Here is an 18,722-nt window from a genome sequence, read left to right as displayed (position 1 = left end):
AAATTTGACAAATACACGAGTGTGGGGGGGTTTATTCTATGTTATTATGTCTGTGAGAAGACATTACCAATAATAATAATAATAGTAATAATAATAACATATTTGCTAGCATTTATTTATAGTAAAATTTCACCAATCCACAAATGTTCATTGTAAGAGTTCAGTTTCATATATTTTAACTCGCTCATCACTGTGGTTCCGTCAGAGAATTTCACTTTCTCACCTCTAATGCATCACTATAACGACGTCCTTCCATCTTGGTTGTCATGTTTGTGAATGATTAGGCGCTTATCGTGCATCTGGGTTTAGATTTCATGCATTAACGCTGTAGCCACAGGCAGGTGGATCTACCTATTTTTCTTGCCTGATTTCTCCTTGTTGACTCATTTTCCTCATCAACTGTATTATGAGAGTTTCTGTTTTGTCCTCCACTTTGTGGCTGGTGTTGCAAGCGTCGTATTTTGACGTTTACCCACTGCCAAAAATCTTTTTACTAGGAAATGATAGCGGCTCGCGAAAGTGACGAACTATCATGTTTTCTGTTTTAGGTCCTCTGGTAGGTTAGGATAATGGCACTTTAGTACGACAGATTCTTGACGTTGGGAGACCTTAGGAGGACGAACTGGTCCATAAGCAATAAGCCCATTACAGAGCTCTATGGCACTACTTGCGAGACCCTTCAACTTCATTTATGCTGACCTTATTTTTCTGTCTTTAATCCATGTCCTGATCCACGTTAATATATTTCGTTTGCGAAGGTTTGGAATCTGACCTTCCATTATTTTCCAGATGAATATTATTTTGTCTCTATCTTCTCCGTTTTAAATAGTGCAAAACTGAGTAGTTTTGGGTCGCAGTAGTTTCACTATGGACCATTAGTTATTAAACCTCCTTCCCAAATGAAGAACACAAGAAATATGGAGGCGATTTGTGTTAGGATTATTTATCGATCATATTCATTGGAATATATCCCTACAAAGTGATTTGATGAAATATCTGTGCCTAATAATGCTGGCGGATGTTGAGGGTAGAGGTCTTATAACTTCCCAACACTTTTGTACAGTCGGTGGCTAAATTGTTTGAGTACTAGACTATCACAGACATGAGATCTAATTACTTTTAAGTTTAGACATCTATTTGCAGGCAACAATTTTAGTCATCATTTTATCAATTAGAAAACAACGAGTATGTTCTTAATCATTCTTACTGGACGGAAAAAACTAATCTTTCCTCAGGAAAGCAAGAAGCCAGTATAAGATATTTCATTCTTTATTGTAACATTAAACATTTAAGTAAAGAATAATAAATAATAATTTTACAAGGTGTTTGTGCAAATATAAATATGTGAAGAGGCATTATAATACATTTATCACTGAGCTTACACAAGCACGCCTGATCACGTCACATGATGGACTGAGAAATCTTCGCCAGGCAGAAATATTTCCACTTCGTTTTGCAATTGCATGAGTTTCTTTATTTCCCATAACTACTGCCACCGCCACCAGATGATCCACCTCCACCTGATCCACCTCCACATAGTATTCCATTACTACCGCAGAGTATACCACCTCCACCTCCTCCAGAAGGAGCCGAATATCGTCCTCCACCACCACCTCCACCTCCTCCAGAAGGTGCCGAATAGCGTCCTCCACCACCGCCTCCACCTCCACCTCCTCCAGAAGGTGCCGAATAGCGTCCTCCACCACCGCCTCCACCTCCACCTCCTCCAGAAGGTGCCGAATATCGTCCTCCACCGCCACCTCCACCTCCTCTGCCTCCAGAAGGTGCCGAATATCGTCCTCCACCACCACCTCCACCTCCGCCGCCTCCAGAAGGTGCCGAATATCGTCCTCCACCACCACCTCCACCTCCGCCGCCTCCAGAAGGTGCCGAATATCGTCCTCCACCACCACCTCCGCCGCCTCCCGAAGGTGCCGAATATCGTCCTCCACCGCCGCCCCCACCTCCACCAGAAGGTGCCGAATATCGTCCTCCACCACCGCCTCCACCTCCACCTCCTCCAGAAGGTGCCGAATATCGTCCTCCACCACCGCCTCCACCTCCACCTCCTCCAGAAGGTGCCGAATATCGTCCTCCACCACCACCTCCACCGCCACCAGAAGGTGCCGAATATCGTCCTCCACCACCGCCTCCACCTCCACCTCCTCCAGAAGGTGCCGAATATCGTCCTCCACCGCCGCCCCCACCTCCGCCGCCTCCCGAAGGAGCCGAATATCGTCCTCCACCACCACCGCCTCCACCTCCACCCCCTCCAGAAGGTGCTGAATAGCGTCCTCCACCACCACCACCGCCTCCACCGCCTCCACCTCCACCGCCTCCAGAAGGTGCCGAATAGCGTCCTCCACCACCACCTCCACCTCCGCCGCCTCCAGAAGGTGCCGAATAGCGTCCTCCACCACCACCGCCTCCACCGCCTCCACCTCCGCCGCCTCCAGAAGGTGCCGAATATCGTCCTCCACCACCGCCTCCACCTCCGCCGCCTCCAGAAGGTGCCGAATATCGTCCTCCACCGCCGCCTCCACCTCCTCCAGAAGATGCCGAATATCGTCCTCCACCACCACCGCCTCCACCTCCTCCAGAAGGTGCCGAATATCGTCCTCCACCACCACCTCCTCCACCGCCTCCACCTCCTCCAGAAGGCGCCGAATATCGTCCTCCACCACCGCCTCCACCTCCTCCAGAAGGTACCGAGTATTTCCCTCCTACTCCTCCTCCACTGCCTCCACCTCCACATAATATTCCATTACTACCGCAGAGTATACCACCTCCTCCACCTCCACCGCCTCCAGAAGGTGCACTATACCGTCCACCTCCACCTCCACTTGGCAACTCAGCCCAGGAGAAGGTGACCAGGAGGGCCAGACATAGTCCAGCAACTCCAGCTCTCTGCAACAAACACAATAACTTGACTCATCTTGTACTGGAGATGAAGAAATTGCTTAAACAGCATTAACAAGAAATATTAACATTGACACTGAGCGAGAGAGAGCCGCGTCCTTATATTTTAAGTTCAGAAATTATTTGTTTACAATCATTAAGGAATCAATTACATGTTCAGTTATATGTAAGTTGTTCATATATTGTTAGTGGTCGAATTAATATTTGGTTAATAGAGAGGAACAGTCTATGTAGTGGACTATGTACACTAGACAGGAACATTGTAGCGAACTATGTACACTAGACAGGAACATTGTAGCGAACTATGTACACTAGACAGGAGCAAAAATTGCAACATACTGATGCTGGGAGTGACCAAGAGCTACTCACCATGATGCTGGTGTGACAGGACGAGCTGAGGAGGTTATGATGGTTAGGTGACTCGAGGTTCGCCTTTTATACAGATCCTTCTGGCTGTTGCTGCCGCTGGAGGGTCAAGCAATGACTTGGACATTCCCGCCAAAGTTACACACACACATATTGATTAACATCTTCTCTGCCCTTGAGTCCATCCACGAAGTCGAGGCGCTCAGGGGCAAGTCCATGGCTTCTGGGGGTGGTGGTGGTGATGGTGGTGGTGGTAGGAGAGTTTATATGGTCATGTAGCTTCGTCAGTGACCTTCGAGACCTCAAGGGACTTCAACAAATCCTCCTTAACAAGGGCCAGATTCACGAAGCAGTTACGCAAGAACTTACGAATGTGTACATCTTTCCTCAAACTTTGACGGCTTTGGTTACATTTATTAAACAGTTTACAAGCATGAAATAATCCCAGTCAACTGTTGTTATTGTTATTGTTATAAACAGCCTCCTGACTTCGGAGCTTATTGTCTATTTAATAATTGTAAACAAAGCCACCAAAGATTGAGAAATGATGTAAAGGTTCGTAAGTGCTTGCGTAGCTGCTTCGGGAATCTGGCGTCTATCTGCTGTTCGTAGCTCTTCCTCTGCTGATGTTGCTTGCTAATACACACATTACCCCCCCCCCCCCCATTTACTATGTCTGTCTACAGTTTATCTGAATCTCAGATTTCCTCTTATTTTTGTGTCTATCTCTAATGCTCTCTCCCTCTCTCTCTCTTTCCCTCTCTCTCTCTCTCTCTCTCTCTCTCTCTCTCTCTCTCTCTCTCTCTCTCTCTCTCTCTCTCTCTCTTTCCCTCTCTCTCTCTCTCTCTCTCTCTCTCTCTCTCTCTCTCTCTCTCTCTCTCTCTCTTCTCTCTCTCTCTCTCTCTCTCTCTCTCTCTCTCTCTCTCTCTCTCTCTCTCTCTCTCTCTCTCTCTCTCTCTCTCTCTCTCTCTCTCTCTCTCTCTCTCTCTCTCTCTCTCTCTCTCTCTCTCTCTCTCTCTCTCTCTCTCTCTCTCTCTCTCTCTCTCTCTCTCTCTCTCTCTCTCTCTCTCTCTCTCTCTCTCTCTCTCTCTCTCTCTCTCTCTCTCTCTCTCTCTCTCTCTCTCTCTCTCTCTCTCTCTCTCTCTCTCTCTCTCTCTCTCTCTCTCTCTCTCTCTCTCTCTCTCTCTCTCTCTCTCTCTCTCTCTCTCTCTCTCTCTCTCTCTCTCTCTCTCTCTCTCTCTCTCTCTCTCTCTCTCTCTCTCTCTCTCTCTCTCTCTCTCTCTCTCTCTCTCTCTCTCTCTCTCTCTCTCTCTCTCTCTCTCTCTCTCTCTCTCTCTCTCTCTCTCTCTCTCTCTCTCTCTCTCTCTCTCTCTCTCTCTCTCTCTCTCTCTCTCTCTCTCTCTCTCTCTCTCTCTCTCTCTCTCTCTCTCTCTCTCTCTCTCTCTCTCTCTCTCTCTCTCTCTCTCTCTCTCTCTCTTTCTCTCTCTCTCTCTCTCTCTCTCTCTCTCTCTCTCTCTCTCTCTCTCTCTCTCTCTCTCTCTCTCTCTCTCTCTCTCTCTCTCCGTATTTAGCATTTTTATTTGTATTTGAGAGTGTAAAGGAGAGACCACACTCAGAGGAACACAAGACCACAGTCGTCCTCGTCTGCATGTTGGGCTTGTTCTCTCACTTGCGTCGTGTCACTGCTCTCCCAAGCATGGGAGTGAGCGTTCATGCAATGTTGAAGAGGCAAATGTTAGGTAAAAAGATTTCTTAACATAAGCACGCACTCCAGCACGCACTCCAGCACGTATGTACTCATGACCATGCTGTCCCACAGAATGCACGAGGTGATTTCTGGACGCATTCTCGCATTTCTTAATGGACAGAAGTAGCGCCTCATGCTGTCTTCAGGTCTGGACATGTAAGGAGCTCTTAATGAAGGATAACGCATCTTAACTATTGGAAGAGTTGAGGGGGTTTAGATATAGTTGCGGCGCTCCGCCCCACGGGGTGGCTATAGTCACCGGGCTACTCTCACATGGCCATACAAAATTTAAGGGGGATTGACAGAGTGAAAAAAGAGAAAATGTTTACAATCTACTTCAAGGCGAATGGTCGCTCAAGATTTAGATGAATGGAATGAACTAAAGGAGGAGGTTGAAGAAGCCAACTCAGTTCATAGTTTGAAAAGTAGATGTGATAGGGAAATAGGTCAGGAGTCATTTCAACAGAAAACCAATGGCAAGAACGCCTGGATCCAAGAGCTAGAGCTCGATCCTGCAGGAACAAATTGGGTAGTACACACACACACACACACACACACCTGTACACCTGTTGATTGACGGTTGAGAGGCGGGACCAGAGAGCTAGAGATCAACCGCCGCATGCACAATTTCTCTCAGAACCACAACTAACAAAGTTTCAAAAATGCACATGGAAATTTTTATATCTGGAAGCCAAATGCATGCTTGAAATTTTAAGTCTCACCAAATAAATCGATCTCTGAGTAATAATTTTGGATTCTTGTCCACGATCTTTTCTAATGTTATTAGAAACACTGACGACTGTGTCAGGCATCAAATTCTAAGTAAAGACAAATACCCGATATAATGCCGTCCATTCACTCTCCCATTCTGAAGAGATGTCGCTGGTTTGTGGATATAATTAAATATATATTATAATTAATAGAATATATTAACATCACAAAAAAGTATACTCCACAGGTTCCATCATGACAGCTCCTGCTATCAAGAATAATACGCCATGTAAAAGATGCTGCATGAGAATATCAGAATGATCTTGCCTTTGCACGCAGTAATTTCGACGATTATGCATAGGAAATATATAGTAATTCAATTTATGAAGAGGTTTTCAGCCGAAACACTGTTGCTTCAACAGCTAAGACATCTTGTTAATATTTACTATTAACTCAAATTAAATTTAGTCAAATTCATATTTACTGAAAATTTACACCAAGTCTTTTGCACTCTCCTAAGCGCTTTATCAATGTCTTAGTGTGTGATTAAGACGAGACTTTCATTTCAACGTCTAATCTTAGCCGTTGAGATGTAATCATTACAAAAATTTCACAAATACACAAGTGTGGGGTTTTTATCCTATGTTATTATGTCTGAGAAGACATTACCATAAATAATAATAATAATAATAATAATAATAATAATAATAATAATAATAATAATAATAATAATAATAATAATAATAACATATTTGCTAGTATTTATTTATCATAAAATTTCACCTATCCACAAATGTTAATTTTAAGAGCTCAGTTTCATATATTTTAACTCGCTCATCACTTGTTCCGTCAGAGAATTTCACTTTCTCACCTCTAATGCATCACTATTACGACGTCCTTCCATCCTGGTTGCCATGTTTGTGAGTAATTAAACACTTATCGTGCATCTGGGTTTTGATGCCATGCATTAACGCTGTAGCCACAGGCAGGTGGATCTATCTATTTTCCTGCCTAATTTCTATTTGTTGACTCCTTTTCCTCATCGACTGTAATATGAGAGTTTCTGTTTTGTCCTCCACTTTGTTGCTGATGTTACAAGCGTCGCATTTTGACGTTTACCCAAGGCCAAAAATCGTCGTACTAACAAATGGAAGACGCTTGCGAAAGTGATGTACGGTCATGATTTCTGTTTTAGGTCCTCTGGTAGGTTAGGATAAGGGCACTTTAGTACGACAGATTCTTGACGTTGGGAGACTTTAGCAGGACGAACTGGTCCATAAGTAATAAGCCCATTACAGAGTTCTATAACACTACTTGCGAGACCCTTCAACTTCATTTATGCTGACCTTATTTTTCTGTCTTTAATCCATGTCCTGGTCCACGTTAATATATTTCGTTGTGTAGTTTGGAATCTGATCTTCCACTATTTTCCAGATGTATATTATTTTGTCTCTCTCGTCTCCGTTTCAAAGAGTGCAAAACTGAGTAGTTTTGGGTCTCAGTAGTTTCACTATGGACCATTAGTTATTAATCCTCCTTCCCAAATGAAGAACACAAGAAATATGGAGGCGATTCGTGTTAGGATCATTTATCGATCATATTTCATCGAAATATTCCTACAAAAAAGTCTGCTTCCAAAACAGTTCAGAGGGGAAATGCCTGCTACATCCTGTGTATGAGTCCAACCTCGAAGGAGTTCGAAGAGGTGTTTGATTTACAATAATGATCAAACTGTTTGTGACATCTATTAATGTATCCCACTGGGGTGTTTTTTGTCATTTCACTTGTAATAATTTTGCTATGTACATGTTAATCCCACATAATTTTATCTCATGCAATTATGTACAATAAAGTTCCCTATCAAATAGGGATGGTAGGAGAAGCAACTATACGAGAAATCAGACAAACGACAAATTTTCTCTCAGTTCAACCAAGGTATCTTATGTACTAAACTGTACCCAACTGGAACTTAAAACCTTGTCTGGAGTAGTAGTAGTAGTAGTAGGCATCCTTCAGTCTCGGAAGACTATGGAGTTGCGCCCTGACAGGCCAGAGGCACGCCCTCGCCCCTTCTTCTGTCGGTAAAAGCAGTTCCGCCGGACTTAAAGACTAAGCCACCCGTGCAGGCCAGGAGTTGGACTTGGTTGTCAGAGGCTATTGGAGACGCATGCCGTATAGGAGCATTTTATAGGTCATGGGAGCTCGTCCCCCATTACCACCCCCTGGCTATGACAACCCCTTGAAACCGACAGGTTCCAGGTGTCTGGAGTACCACTATGGTATCTGCAAGTAACCAAATCCATCAACCATGTCATGAAGAATGCAACCAACAATTACTTGGAATATATTATTTCATCCACTTGATGCTCCAGGGAGGGTTTAACGTCCCGGTCGGATGTCAATTAGGTCATTCTGGCGTTAGCGTTCAATTCCCGACCGTCCAAAGGGTTGGGCACCATTCCATCCCCCCGTCCCATCCCAAATCCTAATCTCGACTTCTTCCAAGTGCTATATAGTCTTATGACTTGGCGCATTCTCCTGATAGTTCCCTTCCTTCCCATATTCTTGCCACGGGCTAGTTGGTAGATCGACGGAATCGTAATTTTTCAAACAAATGTTCGAATCTCGATGAATATAGTAAATAAAATGTTGTATCTCAGAACTGTTGAATGTATTATATATATGTTTCGTGCATTTTAGGACAACTAAGCACAGTTGGACTTGACCAGTATGAAGATTTAATTATTTATTCACTCTGTCGTCTGTGAATTGTATATATCACCATTCTAGTATGTGACTGATGACTTAAGTTCTTCAATAATATCGGCTGAGTTATACTTAAGCCAGGCAATACTGACTGCGTTCTAGTTCAAAATATATAAAATGCATTGCTTAAGTAAGAGTCATCGCCAGCAACTCTCCAAGAGGTAAATTTACAAAATTATTTTCCACTTCTGTGGTTAGTTGTTCTTGAAAAGCAAGGTCACATTGTACCTATACTATATAATTTATATATATATATATATATATATATATATATATATATATATATATATATATATATATATATATATATATATATATGCGAACAAGCCAGAATGGTCCCCTGGACAATATGCAACTGAAAACTCACACCCCAGAAGTGACTCGAACCCATACTCCCAGAAGCAACGCAACTGGTATGTACAAGACGCCTTAATCCACTTGACCATCACGACCGGACATAATGAGGTGATAGCCGAGGCTATTTGAACCACCCCACCGCCGGCACTCGGATAGTTATCTTGGGCATAGCATTTTACCAAATCACCTCATTCTTAGGGGCACACGTGAGGAACACAAATGCGAACAAGCCAGAATGGTCCCCTGGACAATATGCAACTGAAAACTCACACCCCAGAAGTGACTCGAACCCATACTCCCAGAAGCAACGCAACTGGTATGTACAAGACGCCTTAATCCACTTGACCATCACGACCGGACATAATGAGGTGATAGCCGAGGCTATTTGAACCACCCCACCGCCGGCACTCGGATAGTTATCTTGGGCATAGCATTTTACCAAATCACCTCATTCTTAGGGGCACACGTGAGGAACACAAATGCGAACAAGCCAGAATGGTCCCCTGGACAATATGCAACTGAAAACTCACACCCCAGAAGTGACTCGAACCCATACTCCCAGAAGCAACGCAACTGGTATGTACAAGACGCCTTAATCCACTTGACCATCACGACCGGACATAATGAGGTGATAGCCGAGGCTATTTGAACCACCCCACCGCCGGCACTCGGATAGTTATCTTGGGCATAGCATTTTACCAAATCACCTCATTCTTAGGGGCACACGTGAGGAACACAAATGCGAACAAGCCAGAATGGTCCCCTGGACAATATGCAACTGAAAACTCACACCCCAGAAGTGACTCGAACCCATACTCCCAGAAGCAACGCAACTGGTATGTACAAGACGCCTTAATCCACTTGACCATCACGACCGGACATAATGAGGTGATAGCCGAGGCTATTTGAACCACCCCACCGCCGGCACTCGGATAGTTATCTTGGGCATAGCATTTTACCAAATCACCTCATTCTTAGGGGCACACGTGAGGAACACAAATGCGAACAAGCCAGAATGGTCCCCTGGACAATATGCAACTGAAAACTCACACCCCAGAAGTGACTCGAACCCATACTCCCAGAAGCAACGCAACTGGTATGTACAAGACGCCTTAATCCACTTGACCATCACGACCGGACATAATGAGGTGATAGCCGAGGCTATTTGAACCACCCCACCGCCGGCACTCGGATAGTTATCTTGAGGTGATTTGGTAAAATGCTATGCCCAAGATAACTATCCGAGTGCCGGCGGTGGGGTGGTTCAAATAGCCTCGGCTATCACCTCATTATGTCCGGTCGTGATGGTCAAGTGGATTAAGGCGTCTTGTACATACCAGTTGCGTTGCTTCTGGGAGTATGGGTTCGAGTCACTTCTGGGGTGTGAGTTTTCAGTTGCATATTGTCCAGGGGACCATTCTGGCTTGTTCGCATTTGTGTTCCTCACGTGTGCCCCTAAGAATGAGGTGATTTGGTAAAATGCTATGCCCAAGATAACTATCCGAGTGCCGGCGGTGGGGTGGTTCAAATAGCCTCGGCTATCACCTCATTATGTCCGGTCGTGATGGTCAAGTGGATTAAGCGTCTTGTACATACCAGTTGCGTTGCTTCTGGGAGTATGGGTTCGAGTCACTTCTGGGGTGTGAGTTTTCAGTTGCATATTGTCCAGGGGACCATTCTGGCTTGTTCGCATTTGTGTTCCTCACGTGTGCCCCTAAGAATGAGGTGATTTGGTAAAATGCTATGCCCAAGATAACTATCCGAGTGCCGGCGGTGGGGTGGTTCAAATAGCCTCGGCTATCACCTCATTATGTCCGGTCGTGATGGTCAAGTGGATTAAGGCGTCTTGTACATACCAGTTGCGTTGCTTCTGGGAGTATGGGTTCGAGTCACTTCTGGGGTGTGAGTTTTCAGTTATATATATATATATATATATATATATATATACATATATATATATATATATATATATATATATATATATATATATATATATATATATATATATGTCGTACCTAGTAGCCAGAACTCACTTCTCAGCCTACTATGCAAGGCCCAATTTGCCTAATAAGCCAAGTTTTCATGAATTAATTGTTTTTCGACTACCTAACCTACCTAACCTAACCTAACCTAACTTTTTCCGCTACCTAACCTAACCTAACCTATAAAGATAGGTTAGGTTAGGTTAGGTAGGGTTGGTTAGGTTCGGTCATATATCTACGTTAATTTAAACTCCAATAAAAAAAAATTGGCCTCATACATAATGAAATGGTTAGATTTATCATTTCATAAGAAAACAATTAGAGAAAATATATTAATTCAGGAAAACTTGGCTTATTAGGCAAATCGGGCCTTGCATAGTAGGCCGATAACTGCGTTCTGGCTACTAGGTACGACATATATATATATATATATATATATATATATATATATATATATATATATATATATATATATGTCGTACCTAGTAGCCAGAACGCACTTCTCAGCCTACTATGCAAGGCCCGATTTGCCTAATAAGCCAAGTTTTCATGAATTAATTGTTTTTCGACTACCTAACCTAACCTAACTTTTTCGGCTACCTAACCTAACCTAACTTTTTCGGCTACCTAACCTAACCTAACTTTTTCGGCTACCTAACCTAACCTAACTTTTTCGGCTACCTAACCTAACCTAACTTTTTCGGCTACCTAACCTAACCTAACCTATAAAGATAGGTTAGGTTAGGTTAGGTAGGGTTGGTTAGGTTCGGTCATATATCTACGTTAATTTTAACTCCAATAAAATAAAATTGACCTCATACATAATGAAATAGGTAGCTTTATCATTTCATAAGAAAAAAATTAGAGAAAATATATTAATTCAAGAAAACTCGGGTTATTAGGCAAATCGGGCCTTGCATAGTAGGCCGAGTACGACGTTCTGGCTACTAGGTACAACATATATATATATATATTATATATATATATAGTATATATATATTATATAGTATTTGTACAATGTGACTTAAATACATATAATTTTCGAAACGTATATATAAGAGGTTCGAAACGTTGTGCAAAATGTATAAATAAGTGTAATACATTCTATAGTAGTTCACTTTTTTCTTCACCTTGAAATACCGAAAATGAGTTTTGGAGAACTCCTCTTTCAGCTAAGCCCTGATGCTAGGAAAATAGTTAGAGGGATAGAAGCCCTAAACCAGAAGATAGTAAATACTGATTATGCGGTCATATTCAATGAGACATATATAAAAGAAAACCTGCTGCCAGTATATACCAATATATATATATATATATATATATATATATATATATATATATATATATATATATATATATATATATATATATATATATATATATATATTTATATATATATATATATATATATATATATAAATATATATATATATATATATATATATATATATATATATATATATAATATATAAATGTATATATTAGTGTAATTGTCAAACGAATGCGCAATGTCAGTATAGTCATTGCTTGACCCTCCAGCGGCAGCAACAGCCAGAAGGATCTGTATAAAAGGCGAACCTCGAGTCACCTAACCATCATAACCTCCTCAGCTCGTCCTGTCACACCAGCATCATGGTGAGTAGCTCTTGGTCACTCCCAGCATCAGTATGTTGCAATCTTTGCTGCTGTCTAGTGTACATAGTTCACCACAATGCTCCTGTACAGTGTACATAGTCCACTACATAGACTGTTCCTCTTTATTAACCAAAGATTACTTCAACCACTAACAATATATGAACAACTTACATATAACTGAACATGTAATTGATTCCTTAATGATTGTAAACAAATAATTTCTGAACTTAAAATATAAGGACACGGCTCTCTCTCGCTCAGTGTCAATGTTAATGTTTCTTGTTAATGCTGTTTAAGCAATTTCTTCATCTCCAGTGCAAGATGAGTCAAGTTATTGTGTTTGTTGCAGAGAGCTGGAGTTGCTGGACTATGTCTGGCCCTCCTGGTCACCTTCTCCTGGGCTGAGTTGCCAAGTGGAGGTGGAGGTGGACGGTATGGTGCTCCTTCTGGAGGCGGTGGAGGTGGAGGAGGTGGTATACTCTGCGGTAGTAATGGAATACTATGTGGAGGTGGAGGCAGTGGAGGAGGAGTAGGAGGGAAATACTCGGCACCTTCTGGAGGAGGTTTAGGTGGAGGCGGTAGAGGTGGAGGAGGTGGTGGTGGAGGACGCTATTCGGCACCTTCTGGAGGCGGCGGAGGTGGAGGCGGTGGTGGTGGAGGACGATATTCAGCACCTTCAGGAGGAGGAGGAGGTGGATCTGGATCATTTGGTAAAGGAGGATTTGGAGGTGGTGGATCATCCAGCAGTGGATACAGAGGCTCCTCCTCAGGAGATGGATTCAGCGGTTCAGGACAGAGAGGATTTGGTAGTGGTGGATCTTCTGCTGGAAGTTATGGTGGTGGTGGATTCGGAGCGGGATCAAGAGGTTCCGGAGGTGGTGGATTTGGTGGTGGATCCAGTGGTTCAGGTCGCGGTGGTGGCGGGTCTACTGGCGGTGCTTATGGATCTGGAGGTTTTTCTGGCCGTGGATTTGGAGGTGGTTCTAGCGGTGGTGGATCTTCCAGTGGTTCTTCAGGCAGCGGTGGATTTGGAAGTGGCTCTGGTGGTGGATCCTCCGGTGGTTCATACGGTGGTTCTTCAAGCAGCGGCGGATTTGGACGTGGATCTGGAGGCTCCTCTGGTGGTGGTGGATCCTCCGGCGGTGTGTATGGTGGCTCGTTCAACAGTGGTGGATTTGGACGAGGATCTGGAAGCTCCATTGGTGGTGGTGGATTTGGCGGAGGCGGATCCTCCGGTGGTGGTTATGGAGGTTCTTCAAGCAGTGGTGGATTTGCAAGAGGATCTGGGAGCTCCTTTGGTGGTGGTGGATTTGGCGGTGGAGGATCCTCTGGTGGTTCTTATGGAGGTTCTTCAAGCAGTGGTGGATTCGGAAGAGGATCTGGAAGCTCCTCTGGTGGTGGTGGTGGATTTGGAGGAGGTGGATCCTCTGGTGGTTCTTATGGAGGTTCTTCAAGCAGTGGTGGATTTGGAAGAGGATCTGGAAGCTCCTCAGGTGGTGGTGGATTTGGCGGTGGAGGATCCTCCGGTAGATCTTACGGAGGTTCTTCAAGCAGTGGTGGATTTGGAAGAGGATCTGGAAGCTCCTCAGGTGGTGGTGGATTTGGCGGTGGAGGATCCTCCGGTAGTTCTTACGGAGGTTCTTCAAGCAGTGGTGGATTTGGAAGAGGATCTGGAAGCTCCTCTGGTGGTGGTGGTGGATTTGGCGGAGGTGGATCCTCTGGTGGTGGTGGATTTGGCAGAGGTGGATCCTCCGGTAGTTCTTATGGAGGTTCTTCAAGCAGTGGTGGATTTGGAAGAGGATCTGGAAGCTCCTCTAGTGGTGGTGGATTTGGCGGTGGAGGATCCTCCGGTGGTGGTTATGGAGGCTCTTCAAGCAGCGGTGGATTCAGAGGTGGATCAGGTGGTGGTGGATCATCTGGTGGCGGTGGCAGTAGCTATGGGAAATAAACAAACTCATGCAATTGCAAAACGAAGTGGAAATATTTCTGCCTGGCGAAGATCTCTCAGTCCATCATGTGACGTGATCAGGCGTGCTTGTGTAAGCTCAGTGATAAATGTATTATAATGCCTCTTCACATATTTATATTTGCACAAACACGTTGTAAAATTATTTATTATTCCTTATTTATTAAATGTCTAATGTTACAATAAAGAATGATATCTTATACTGGCTTCTTGCTTCCCTGAGGAAAGAGTTGTATTTTTCGTCCAGTTAGAATGATTAGGAACATACTCGTTGTTTATTAATCGATAAAATGATGACTAAAATTGCTTCCTGCAAATAGATGTCTAAACTTGAAAAGGAATTAGATTTCAAGTCTGTGATAAGCCAGTACTCCAGCAATTAAGCCACCGACTGTACAAAAGTGTTGGGAAGTTGTAGGACTTCTACCCCCTAACAGCCGTTGCATTATTGGGCACAGATATTTCATCAAACCACTTCAACATGCTGGGGCCGCATGAGCATGGTGGTGCTGGAGCATTTGGAGGTGGAGGAAGCATTGAGAGAGAATTTGTCGTTTGTCTGATTTCTCGATTAGTTGCTTCTCATACCACCCCTATTTGATAGGGAACTTTATTATACATGATTGTATGAGTACAAATTGTGTGATATTAACATATAATAGCATAATTATGACAAGTAAAATTTAAAAAAAACAGCGGGATATATAATAGATGTCACAAACAGTTTCGATCACTATTGCAAATCTAACAGCTCTCCGAACTCCTTCAAGGTTGAACTCATACCCCTCATACATACATTCCCTTTTCCCTCTGAACTGTTATGGAAGCAGCCTCTTTTTGTAGGAATATTTCAATGAACATGACCGATAAATGATCCTAACACGAATCCCCTTCATATTTCTTATGTTCTTCATTTGGGAAGGAAGTTTAATAACTAATGGTCCATAGTGAAACTACTCAGACCCAAAACTATTCAGTTTTGCACTCTTTGAAACGGAGACGAGAGAGACAATATAATATACACATGGAAAATAGTGGAAGGTCAGATTCCACACCTACACAACGAAATATATTAACGTGGATCAGGACATGGATTAAAGACAGAAAAATAAGGTCAGCATAAATGAAGTTGAAGGGTCTTGCAAGTAGTTTTATAGAGCTCTGTATTGAGCTTATTGCTTATGGACCAGTTCGTCCTGCTAAGGTTTCCCAACGTCAAGAATCTGTCGTACTAAAGTGCCATTATCGTAACCTACCAGAGGACCTAAAACAGAAAACATGATAGTTCGTTACTTTCGCGAGCCGCTACCATTTCCTAGTAAAAAGATTTTTGGCCGTGGGTAAACGTCAAAATGCGACGCTTGCAACACCAGCCACAAAGTGGAGGAAAAAACAGAAACTCTCATATTACAGTCGATGAGGAAAATGAGTCAACAAGGAGAAATCAGCAAGAAAAATAGGTAGATCCACCTGCCTGTGGCTACAACGTCTAGATGCATGGCACCTAAACCCAGATGAACGATAAGCGCCTAATCATTCACAAACATGACAACCAAGATGGAAGGACGTCGTAATAGTGATGAATTAGAGGTGAGAAAGTGAAATTCTCTGACGGAACAAGTGATGAGCGAGTTAAATTATATGAAACTGAGCTCTTACAATGAACATTTGTGGATAGGTGAAATTTTACGATAAATAAATACTAGCAAACATATTATTATTATTATTATTATTATTATTATTATTATTATTATTATTATTATTATTATTATTATTATTATTATTATTATTATTATTGATGGTAATGTTTTCTCACAGACATAATAACAGGATAAAAAAACCACACCTGTGTATTTGTAAAATTTTTGTAAGGATTACATCTCATTCTCTAATATTAGACGTTGAGATGTAAGTCTCGTGCTAATCACACAATAAGACCTTGATAATGCACTCAGGAGAGTGCGAAAGACTTGGTGTGAGACCCTTAACAAAACTTTTACACATACAAAAGTGTGTTCAGTTCAGCTTGGAATTTTACTGAATTCGATTTGAATTATTAGTCAATGTTAACAAGATGTCTTTGCTCTTGAAGCAACTGTGTTTCGGCTATGAACCTCTTCACAAATTGAAATACTATTTATATATCCAATGCATAATCGTCGAAATTACTCCGTTTGTGCTGAAGAAAGATCATTCTGATTCATGTGGCATCTCTTCCATGGCGTGTTATTCTTGATAGAAGGAGTTCTCATGAAGGAACCTGTGAGGTATACTTTTTGTGATGGAATATATTAATCATAATATATAGTTAATTATATCCACAAACCAGCGACATCTCTTCTGTGTGGGGAGTCTCAAGGGACGGTAAATATCGGGTATTAGTGTTTGCTTATCATTAGATGCGTGACACTGTCTTCAATGTTTCTAATAACTTTAGATAAGATCGTGGACAGGAATCCAAAATTATTCCTCAAGCATTGATTTATTTGGTGAGACTTAAAATTTTAATTTCAAGCACACATTGGCTTTCAGATATACATATTTCCTTGTACATTTTTGTAAATTTGATAGTTGTCCTCCTGAGCGAAAATTTCAAATGCTCCTTAGCAATACTTTAAGTTAAGTTCAAAGTTTATAAGGCAAGGAATGCCAATTAACACGAGAGAGCACTATGACATTATGGTTAGTCTTTCTGGCCAGTCTTCAGGTCAGGAAGAACTTCCCAGTGCTAGTCTTCCATCTATTCTTCCCTTGACGCAAATTAGAATGATTTCCTTGTATGTATTTGAGGGAAACGCGTGGAGAAGTCTTACACCCACACCAGAGTGTACAAGGGTAAGTTGTGAAAACTTGATTTGGATCAGCTCGGTGTCTCAAGGACACCTAGTGGATTCAGATAAGTTCCAGGTTAAGTTACTTACAACGTATTGTGGAGCAGTGGGTTATGGTGTACGACTGGAAATACCCAGAACGCTGATTCGAATCCCTATACAATGCTCTACTTGATTTTCCCAATAATAATAATGATAGTTATTATTATTATTATTATTATTATTTATATTTTTATTATGATAATCATAGTAAAATTAAATTCAAATTTTATGCACACGAGGAGTCACAATAACGTGGCTGCAATATTTTGACCAAACCACACACTAGAAAATGAAGGGACGACGACGTTTCGGTCCGTAATGAACCATTTTCAAGTCGATTGTTGATTGAAGTTATGTCACAATCGACTTGAGAATGGTGCTGGATGGACCGAAACGTCGCCGTCCCTTCACTTACTAGTGTGTGGTTTGTTCAAATTATATATTTAGCCATTAGGAACTAATACAGCTCGTCATCTCAAGAATATACTACCGAACGAGAGCTACTATTAACGACCATTAGTGATCATCAGAAGACGGTCTTCTTATCACAAACAAAGCAATTTCGACGAGTGTATCATCCAAAATACACCAAATCGTTAAACTCACTTTGTTATCGTGCTGGCGACGCAAAAAACATACCGTCCCTTCAGTTCATATTCCAGTTTTGTAAACATTGCCTTGATGACACAAACTGGTCTCTGCCAAATGTGAAGCCTTAATAAGGATATTTTAGGTCAAGGCAAAACTCACATAGCTACAGATAGCAAAAACAAAGTGCATTTCCAGCTTCAAACAACCTAATGTAATTAATGACTTGGAACAACCTAATGTAATTAATGGCTTAGGAGAACCTAATGTAATTAAAGATGTTACGGACTCGTCGCCGTCGTCTAAGTATGGCCTGGTAATTCCAGCGCCATCTATGAGTCTGTACCCAAACTCCCCTGGAATTGGACGCTATGTAGACAACGCCATCTATGAGTGGTGGCGTGACTGTGGCAAATGGCTCAAGATTCCTGCCTTGGTCAGCCAGAGGAGTCGCTGTGGATGACCTCTGGTGAGGTGGCGACAAGAGATCAGCGCCATCTGTTGTGCTACTAAGCACAATGTCTACGTCCCCAGTGCATAAGTGGTATTTCTTGATTTCACCAGTACCGTCTATATAACTGATGACGTGTTTGTACACTGAAGTGACGTGGAGCAGCAGTGGTGCTGAGGATGGCAGTTTTACCTTGAGCACCTTACGTTCTCCCGCATTAGTCTAGGCAGATGACTAAGTAAGCCGATGCCGATCTGTAGCAGAGTGTGTTGTCTGTTAGTGAAGTTGTATTGGAAGAGATCGGTGTATCCCGGGACTGGCTAAGGGGAAGAAACGAGCGACAGTAAGGTGTCTGTGGAAA

General features: G+C 42.5%; 2 protein-coding genes across 2 annotated transcripts in view; one reads left to right on the top strand and one right to left on the bottom strand.

The window, feature by feature from the left end:
- Positions 1 to 1,355: 1,355 nt before the first annotated feature.
- LOC138355326 (probable inactive protein kinase DDB_G0270444) lies at positions 1,356 to 5,218 on the bottom strand. Its single transcript, XM_069310205.1, has 2 exons — positions 5,090 to 5,218; positions 1,356 to 2,693 (listed from the first exon to the last, which is right to left on the bottom strand). Exons 1-2 carry the CDS (start codon positions 5,216 to 5,218, stop codon positions 1,356 to 1,358), a joined length of 1,467 nt encoding a protein of 488 aa, XP_069166306.1.
- A 160-nt stretch (positions 5,219 to 5,378) lies between these two features.
- Positions 5,379 to 18,722, top strand: part of LOC138355324 (uncharacterized) — a 30,031-nt gene continuing 16,687 nt past the window's right edge. Inside the window, exons 1-2 of the mRNA XM_069310201.1 lie at positions 5,379 to 5,561; positions 13,053 to 14,522. Of these exons, the coding sequence (XP_069166302.1) occupies positions 5,379 to 5,561; positions 13,053 to 14,522 (1,653 nt within the window). The remainder of the gene's footprint in view (positions 5,562 to 13,052; positions 14,523 to 18,722) is intronic.

This window comes from Procambarus clarkii, chromosome 6 (assembly GCF_040958095.1).
Source record: "Procambarus clarkii isolate CNS0578487 chromosome 6, FALCON_Pclarkii_2.0, whole genome shotgun sequence".
NCBI classification, from domain to species: Eukaryota; Metazoa; Arthropoda; class Malacostraca; order Decapoda; family Cambaridae; genus Procambarus; species Procambarus clarkii.
This window is presented reverse-complemented; position numbering and strand designations above follow the sequence as displayed.